Source organism: Puma concolor, chromosome B4 (assembly GCF_028749965.1).
Source record: "Puma concolor isolate L17-30 chromosome B4, mPumCon1.1.hap2, whole genome shotgun sequence".
NCBI classification, from domain to species: domain Eukaryota; kingdom Metazoa; phylum Chordata; class Mammalia; order Carnivora; family Felidae; genus Puma; species Puma concolor.
This window is the reverse complement of record NC_141673.1, coordinates 67,075,962-67,085,787: the sequence shown is the minus strand read 5'-3', so window position 1 is coordinate 67,085,787 and position 9,826 is coordinate 67,075,962. Positions and strand designations below refer to the sequence as shown.

At 40.4% G+C, this 9,826-nt stretch overlaps 1 protein-coding gene across 3 annotated transcripts in view; it reads right to left on the bottom strand.

Moving 5' to 3' along the window:
* Positions 1-6,947: 6,947 nt before the first annotated feature.
* CCNT1 (cyclin T1) overlaps positions 6,948-9,826 on the bottom strand; it is a 39,238-nt gene continuing 36,359 nt past the window's right edge. The window contains exon 10 of one of the 3 annotated variants that reach the window (XM_025930531.2): positions 6,948-8,902. In XM_025930531.2, coding sequence (XP_025786316.1) covers positions 7,496-8,902 — 1,407 coding nt within the window. In that variant the 3' untranslated portion in view covers positions 6,948-7,495. The remainder of the gene's footprint in view (positions 8,903-9,826) is intronic. The other 2 variants (XM_086713532.1, XR_015253648.1) reach the window with 2 other exon arrangements.

The window sequence follows — 9,826 nt, the reverse complement described above, 5'->3', positions numbered from 1 at the left end:
TAAGGATACAGCAGACTTTAATTAGGTCTACCATAGGTCTTAGTTGAAATAAAACCCTCCTGCTAAATCCAAGAAAGGCAAAAAAGTTGCTATGTAGAGCCACTTCCTTCTAAGTGAGTAAGAGGGCAGATATTATTGAAGGGTCAAGATGTTAGCAAACTTTTTGTGCTGTTTAACAAAGTAGATGGCTGTTTGTAATCCACTGAACACTCTGCTAGGTATTAAATAGGTTAAAGTGGACCTGAGGATCTTTGTAAAGAAAAATTGGCAAAGATGAATTTTTTAAATTTTTTTTTATTTAAGTAACCTCATTTGGGGCTCAAACTCATGAACCCAAGGTCAAGAGTCGCATGCTTTCCTGACTGAACCAGGAGGCCCCACAAAATCAGGTGCCCCACAAAAATGAATTCTTGAGAGTTTTTCAGAATTTGGAGTTTTGGGGACCAATCCTAGAGAAAGGTATGTGTGTGAGACAGAGACAGAATGAATATGAATGAATGCCAAACTCCTCCTCTTTCTATAGTCATCCTCATCTCAGTATGACAACTCCATTCTTCCAGTTGGTCAGGCCAAGCACTGGGAATCATCCTTGACTTCTCTTCCAACCTTACAGCAGATCCTATGGCTCCATCTTCAAGATACGTAATTTCTCACTACCTAGTCCGAGCCACTCTCATCTGTTACCTTAATTATTGTGAAAGCCCCTTTAGCTTTGACTCATGCAATCCATCTTAAATATAGCAGTCCAAATGAACACTTCAAAACCTAAGCCAGATCCTGTCACTTGTCAGCTCAAAGCGTTTCGATGGTGCATTTCACTGTCTATATAATGGCTTACAAGGCCTTATAGTATCTAGCTTTCCATTGCCTAACCACATATCCTACTACTCTCTGTTCCTCACTTATGTCCATATTAGCTACACTGGCCTCCTTGCTATTTCTCAAACATGCCAGTGTATTCTCACTTCAGAACCTTTGCACTTGTTTCCTGGAATGATCCTGTAAAGTTCTTACCCCAACTATTCTCATGGCTTGCTCTCACCTCTTCCAGATCTTTGCTGAACTGTAATTTCATGAGGCCTTCCTTCCTAGCCATCTTATTTCCAATTTCAAGAGCCTTACCTACACACACACAAAACATCTCTATCCCTCCTTCTCCCCTTTACATTCTCCAAAGTCCTTGTCATCTAACATACTAAGTTCTACTTAATTGTTTCCCCTACAACTACAATGTGTAAGTTCTGTGAGGGAAGGATGTTTGTGGTTTACCGCCATATCCCCATCAGTAAGCGGTACACAGCACTTGATAGGTACTATTTTCTTTTTTTTTTTTTTAATGTTTTTATTTATTTTTGAAGGGGAGAGAGAGAGACAGCATGAGCAGGGGAGGAGCAGAGAGAGAGACACAGAATTGGAAGCAGGCTCCAGGCTCTAAGCTGTCAGCACAGAGCCCGATGCGGGGCTCGAACCCACAAACTTTGAGATCATGACCCGAGCCGGAGTCAGAAGCTTAACCGACTGAGCCACCCAGGCACCCCTGATAGGTACTATTTTCTAATGAAGGAATAAATGTAAGGTAGAAAAGTGCCTGAAACTACTCTTCAGAAAAGGTTGATCTAGTATTCAATTTTAACTTGCTTTTATCGCTGTGGCTTTTTGATCACCTGTTGGTTTTGTGTTATGTGAAATGAAGAAAAGGTGCAAAAAGGTAGCACGCATAGGACAGGTGACATAAACCACAAGTTCAGAAATAGGCCCCAGAGCTACAGATTGCAGTGAACACATGCCTCTTATACAGTAAATGCAATCCACAAAAGGGGCTTCAAACTTTCCTCAGAACAATGAATGATAGAGATCAAGCCATTCTTATTCAGCTATCAAGTGTCATGGAAACCATCATCACATTAGAAGATGAAGCCTAATTCTATCAATTAGTTTAACAAGCCCTATGAATGGGGATCCAGTTGCACACCACCTTTATATTGATTTATACCTCATCTATTCCCAAGGATGACAGTTGATAGTAACTCTAACAAAGAGAAATCACTAAACTTATGATTTTGTAGTATCATCCATCCTTACATTATTTCTCTTCTCTTCCATTCAAACCAGACCAGAATGCTTAAAATGTCAGCAATTCCCACAAAAGTTTTAGGAGAGGTACAGCAAACAAAAATCCTAAGTTGTCTTAATTTAGAAAATGGAAGGATGACCAGAACTCAAGTGATTTTTTTTTTCAGAAGTGTACATCATTCTGTTAAATTGATCTTTTTTCCTTGTAGAGTTTACTTATTTTTTAGAGGGGGGGGGAGGGGCAGAGAGAGGGTCCCAAACAGGCTCTCCACTGTCAGTGTGGAGCCCAAGTCGGGGCTTGAACTCCCAAACCGTGAGATCATGACCTGAGCCAAAATCAAGAGTCCGATGTTTAACAGCCTGAGCCACCCAGGAGGCCCCGCCTTTTAGTTTTTAAACTATAGCTTCCGCTAACTTTGTTATAATTTGGGAGTATTTTAGCATAAAATCCTTTCCCTTTAAATGTGTAATTTACATATGTGTGGTTTTACATGTCCCAGAAAGAATATTCACTATCACTTTTTCCAAGCACCACCAAAAATACTTTATTGAGTGAGGGTTTTTTCCCCCTCTGACTACATCATACTACCATACTACCGGGTTCACTGTGACCACCAGATCTTAGGTCCTTCCAATGAACTCAATTCACACAGGATCCTGTGTAGTCAGAAAGTACATACTACTACCAAAACTAAAAACTGTAACCATAACAATAAGGTGACAGTTAAAGACTAATTTAAAGACTTAGGACACATAAACAACAATCAGATAAGTGTTTTATCATTAACATTTATTGATGGGATGGATAAATACATATTGAGAAACATACTTGACAGCAAGATATCAAACTGATAGCCAGACTATAAAATGTATACAACATCCTTTTTTAAATTTTTTAAAAATGTTTTGAATTTTTTTTACAAAGAGCCCTTACTGTAATGGTCACTTACATCCTATCAATCACATAACAACAGTAGAGATCCCAGGGGTAGCATCCAGAACTGAGGTGCCCCAAGGAGGACAGAGGCAACAGCAGAATAGTATGCTGAGAAAGGACTCTTAAGAGCAATACAAAGAAAACAGACAAAAATATTACCACAAAATTGTACCTGAGTGACATAGATTGGTAAAGTATTTTACTTTTTTTTTCTTCTTTGCTCTTTGGTCTGATAAGAAAACGGACAGTTTCAGGTGTGTGGAACAGGATAAGGAAAGGTCAGTTTCAAATCCAGAAACCTAGGTTAACACTAAGTTAGGCTGCCGCATTCTTTTCTTTGGGTGCTTAACCCAGACAGCACTTCCATCTTACAACGATTTCCAATGTGATCAACCACTAATCAGTTCCTCAGCATTCGACTGAAGAGTTCCTGATAACCTGATGGAGACATACTTGCTCTGGCTTCAATTAGCATGCTGTCAAGCATCCCTCTCCACGCTTAACGTGGCAACGGAAAACCCAAGTCTTTCTCTTCTTTTAATTCAACCATAAATATGCACTCACAAAGGGGAAGAGCAGACACTGCTTTTTAGTAAACATTCATTTTCTTTCCCTCCCTTTTCCAATGCCAAGTTCATATTAAAAACTTTAGAAACATTAAAATGGAAGGGTCTCCCACTTAGAAAATAATTCTCACTCCAGGCCACTCTATCAGGTAGGATTGCAGTACCATGCTTGTTTCAAACTCACACCCACAGAGGGATAAAACGACAAAATAAAACTTGATATTCTGATAGAACATGAACATTTCTTAAACCATCAGGAGCAAAACTCAGTTAAAAGCTGGGTGTTAAAAAGCAGCAACATGGGAAATCTGGGGAGGTATTGAAGTCACTGAAAGCTTAGTGGGTTTGCGGAGGGCTTATTTCTCACCATGTGAGGGGTTGCATAGACTGCTTAAATTCTCCTAAACCCAAGAGAATAACATTTGTATCCAACTTCAAGATGTTCTAGAATATCCCTTTTCCTACCATTAGTATCAAAAGAACTTACCAACAAAAGAATAATCCTTTTAAAGAAGTGACTTGTTCCCAAGTTCCCACAGTCCCTGTGTTTCTGTGGGAAACACAAAATCCTACCATACTGGGATAAGATCCCTCTAATTGCCTTTGTCCAGAAGCATAGTATGAGGGGTATACATTTTCAATACGGGGAATTAGGTAGCAAAAGTTTAAGGAAATCAAGCACTGATGTTACCATGATTTTATTTCTATACCCTAATCCATTGCTGTTTCCAACTGGAGATTTTAATTTTTTTTTCTATCAACCCTGGTGAAGCCAATAATACATAACTATGACAAAGGATATATTGAATCAAAATACTAAAATCGTTTAAAAAAAAAAAAAGAAGAAACTGAGAGTCTCAGATATTGAAACACATTGATTCATGAGTGAGAAACTTAGATTAAGTCCTACGTATTTTCTAAACCCAAAAAGCATAACTGATATTGCAGAAGATCAATTTAGCTTTAAATTAATGCTTCACTAGAGTTCAGTCAACAGCAACACAGGTATCTGATTAAAAGCCCTAAGGACATTCCACAGGTGTTTGTTTTTGCCAACATGAGAGTCAAGCAAGGTTTTAGTAATGAGATTTATAGAACTTGAAGCTCCGGGCCTGCTTACCACCACTTATCCTTTTCATAGTCTAGGTTAAAAGGAGAAAAAAAACCCATGTTTAACTAGACTAACTTTGGATGTATAAATCCCAGTCTCACCCTTTGAAGGTGTGAGCATAGAGAAAACACAGAGTTTAGAAACCACACTACCCTTTGAAGCCTAAGTCTATGTTAATTTGAACAATATGCATGCTAGCTGACAGGCACATCTGCTAACCCAAATCCAGCAGCTTCATGCAGAGCACATAGGACATTCATGACATATGGACAGATCTAAAAGCAAACACTGTAGGTATCTTAAAACAGTATCAGGAGGCAGTAATATAGAAGTCTTTAAACTGACCTATATCAGCAATGATGTACTAGTGCAAACGCCAGACTACACAGCAGAAAGCAGCCCTCAGGCTCTAAAAAGCACTTTTTCTAGTTTACTCCTGACAAAAGGTCTAAGGAACTAACTACAGACTGCCATGGAGAACGGCTCGGAGGCCAAATGGATATGTATGCCTCTGTGGTGAAGGGAGTGCATATGATTAGAAAATATGTGGCATTTAATGAGAAAAACTGAACACTGTAAAAGGTATTTTCATAATCAAATCAGTGATCAATTCCACCAAGACACAAATCCAAACTAAATAAACTTTTGGGAAGGTCAGGAAGGAGAGCAGACTCCACCAAACAAAATCTAAACAAATAGCCTAGATTTAGTAAGCACATCATAAATCTACCAATTACATAGCACAACACAGAAAATATCAAGGAGAAAGAGGAAAATGCCATCTGTAAAAACGAAGTAACATTCCAAGTCAAAAGTATTACTGGTTTATAGATCAGCAGAGAGCTCATTTTACACAGCAATGGCAGGCACTCTAGACAGTTCAAATATGCAGAGATACAGGACACTAATTCACCTTAAAGTTTACTGTACAAATTCCTTCCTACATTAGGCCAGTGCATCAACAATTCCAATTGCCTCGGTTTTCTCCCCAATCTGTTCCTGGCAAGCAGCAGCACATGTACAACTCCTGTCTCCCTATGACTTCCAATGAAAAATATTCAATTTCTCTATAAAGAATATTTGGTAAAGGAAGCTGCGTTAAAAACAAGAAGACAAATTCAAATTGCATCATCTTTTCCATAGCAAGAAATACCATGAAGACCAAAGACTATCACATCAAATGATCTGTGGCTTGGTGGCATTTTCAGTTACACAACTTGGCTTAGAATGCTTTCTAGCCCCTTGAAAAATTTTTTTCCTCAGCAAAAGTGTTGAGTGCTAGGATCCTGAATACCACTTATCCTGAAATCTGGGATAGTCAAACACCCATAAGAATAGGACTCCTAATCCATTTTTTAAAAAAAATTCTTAGAAACCTGAAAAACCTCTGCCTAGAAGCTAAAGCCACCAAAGATGAACGATCTGTACCTGTGGGCTAGGCTTGCTCACCCTCATGACACCAGTACTGTTAAATTCACAAGCTCTAATCTCTGAAGTCATATAGGTTTGCAAAAATTAAGGATGCAGCTGTTTCCCTTTAGATACACAGATAAAAAAGCAAGTCTTACATTCATAATGTAATTTAAAACACAATATCCTAAAAATACCCAATCACAATTTCATTGTTTTCAGTATCCTCTAGCTCCATGGCTTCTCCCAGAACTATTCTCATATATGGTCTGGGCTTTCATAGGCAGGATATACAGCACATCCCCCTTCCCTTCAGAGACCCTGAGACTGCTCTCACTTGAACACTTTCCCAAAGCCCAACTTGAAAAAAAGACACATCCAATTCTGTAGGGCAGAAGCCACCCTTGCTCTCCAATCCTTCTTCCGCAACCCCACCTTTGTTCTGCATCAAAAGGAAAAAGGGGGTAAAAGTTTTTATAATGGAGTCCAGAGTCAGGCCACTGGCTACACTTGCCCAAACTAGAATTTAGAAGGCTACCAGTCAATTACAACATAAAGAAATGGGAAAATACCATGTTAAACACATGCCTCTTCCTTCCTTTATGTTCTAAAGGCCACACCGTGTTCTCTCTAGTAGACTGTTGGGAAGTGAAAATGGTGAGGGACAGGGAGGGAAAGATAAAACATGATTTTTAAACACACATACTTAAAAACGCACATACCCACACTTACATACACACTTAAAGGTCTCAACACTTCAAGTGGCCGGAGCCTATCAGAACTCAAGGCCAAAGCCTACCCTCCCATCCCCCCTACACACCCCCCACCCTCCAATCCCACCCCCCAGGAGTCATTGCTATGTATCTCATACACACAGCAAAATCCCTATCCCCTCCCCAATGATATAAAAAAAACTAAACAGATAACTTACTTTCTTTAAATTATTTTTAAAAGTCTCTTAAAAGATTTTGACGTTTAAATACTTCCTCTCTTCTGATAATATTAAACACCAAAAGGATCCACAACTGTTTGATAAAACCAACCCTCCATATTTCAGTCCTGGCAAGAAGAGGGAAGACATCAACTCTAATCGATCTAATTAGGAGGTGGAGAGGCCAAGAACAGAGAAAGTACTCTTAATCCTTCACAGCTTAACACATTCTCACCTCTCTAATACCAGTAAAAACTATAATAAAATAGTTAAATTTCTGAGGCAGTAGATATAACAACCAAGCCCCTCTACCACCCTCCCACCTGCATGTCAATATTCATTTATTCCCTAGTCCAAGAAGGGTGACGTATTTCATGAGGGAAGTAATTTCCTTAGTCCAGAATCAGTAGTTAAAAAAAAAAAAAGTTGGTTTTTATGGAAGTTTTTTTTTCTCCTCTTCTTCTTCTTTACTTAGGAAGGGGTGGAAGTGGTGGAGGAGGTTCTGATGGTAGAGGTGGGAGCCGGGGTTTGTCTGTATTGCCAGACCTGGAGGACATTCCACCACCCCGTGGATTCAGATATTCACCATAAGAATGAACAAATTCAAATGCAGGGGGCTGAGTGGGCTGCACACCTTGGGCACTGAGAAGGGAGTGAAGCATATTCACAGTATCTTGATAGTCTATTGTCTGGGTTGTGTTGTGACCATTGGCCCCAGTGGGCCCTTTGTCCAGTTTCATATGAGGAACTCGAGTTTTACAGCTAGGCTGTGTAAAGGGAAGGCCACTTGTGTCTGAGCTATGCCCAGGCAACTGGGCCATTGTAGGAAGAGGAGGGAAGGGGAAATTTATGGAAGAGGATTTAGTACTCTTGGCAATCTTGGCTGGATGATCAAACACTGCCCCTCCAGTCTCTTCAGAGGGGCCCCTTTTACGAGTAGAACTGGAAGAGGAGAAAGAACTAGACAAGCTATAGGGTTTGTGTGCTAAGGTGCTTGTCTGGCTACTATGTTTTGGATCACCTGGACGTTTGTTCCCAGTACCAGCTGGAAGCTGTGAGTGAGAGTGCTTGTGTGAGTGGTGATTATGATGATGATGATGATTAGATGGGTGGGTCTTGTGCTTTTCTTTGTGCTCTCGGCTCTTTGTGACACTGTCCTCTACAGAATTGTGCTTGTCAGCTGCAGCATGGACTTTAATGCGCATTTTTATCTCCTCTGGTTTTGAAGAGGCAGCTTTATCTCCACTTGCCACTGGGATTCTCATTTTGAGAGCTGCTTTGTCAGCTTTTTCCAGAAAAGGCCGCTCAGGGTTTTCTGAGCCCTCTACGGGCATTTTCAGAATGACCGAAGAATGGCTATCATGGTGTGACAGGAGATTCTGGGCAGCATATGCATACTGTGACTTCACATTGGCCTCCATGTTCTCTAATTGCCTCTTTTGGGCAGCCAACTCTTCTGCATGCTTTGCACGGTATTCTTTCAGAGACACTTTAGCTGATGGCATACTCTTACTATTTTGCTTCTGGGAAATAAATGTATTCGAACCATCCTGTTGCAAAGAATGATCAACTCCTATAAGTGCTAAATTCTCACTAGTCCGATGACCCTGAGCAGGTTCCAGTTTAAAAGGGGGTTGGGAGGACAGCCAACGTTCGCCCTGCAACATCTCCACATTGCTTAAGTTGCTGGATGACTCTTCAGTGGCTGGAAGGGAAGGCACTGAACTTGTGGTAGAAGAAGTTGACATGCTCATTAAACCTGCGATAGTTGTGTCTGAAGAGCTCTGGGAAATCATATTGAGAATTGTCTGCTCCGAAGTGTTTTCATCTGTTCCTCGATCATCTGCTTTTGTTTTCTTGGCAGCCTGGCATGCCTAGAATGAAGCAGATGACATCTCTTCACTTCAGGAAATTTATAAAATGGAAAACAAAAACAAATAAGCACAACCTAAAATAAGACTGTGCTTGCTGCAACACTGGAAGTTTCAGATACTGCACAGGCAGTTGGCTACTCTGAGATCAATAATTATAACCACTAGAGGAACTAGTGGTTAGTTCTGACTAACTGACCACTAGTTAGAAGTCAGATTTTAAAAACTTTCAATCAAGAGTCATACAAACAGATCTCAAAGAGATCTCTTTACTCCCATGTTCACTGCAGCACTATTCACAACTGCCAAGATAGGGAAGCAGCCCAAGTGTCCATCCATTGATGGGTGAATGGATAAGCAAAATGTGGTACTTACATACAATGAAATTATGCTTAGCCATAAAAAAAAAAAAAAAAAAAAAAAGAGGAGGATTCTGGGAAAATATCAAGAGTAGAAAGCACCAGGAATCTGTCTCCCCACCTAGAAAACAATTGGACTGGCAGAATCTGTCTGATGTAACTATTCTGGAGTCCGTTGAAGGCTTGCAACTTTTGGGGCAAGCCTTGGACAGTAAATTGAGGTTAACTTATATCAGTTTCATCTCTCAGCACATCAGCAACTACCCATCTCCTACCCCAGCCACGATGAAGGCAGTTGTGCACCTACTCCTGGAATAGCCTGCACACACTTTGGGGAAGCCAGTACCAGCAAAAGACTATCCTACAAATATCAAGCTCTGTGCTTTGACCCCTGATTGCAGCTTCTGATCACAGAGGTACAGACCAAGAGGCAGGCAGCCACTGTTGTTGTGCCTCCCTCCACTGTTGCAAGCTCCTCCCCCTCTGGCTAAAGTAACTTCCAGGGGATCTGAAGCACCTGCATCCTTTCTCCTCTTCATTTTTTGCTTTTTTCCCCTTTGGGGAGCCA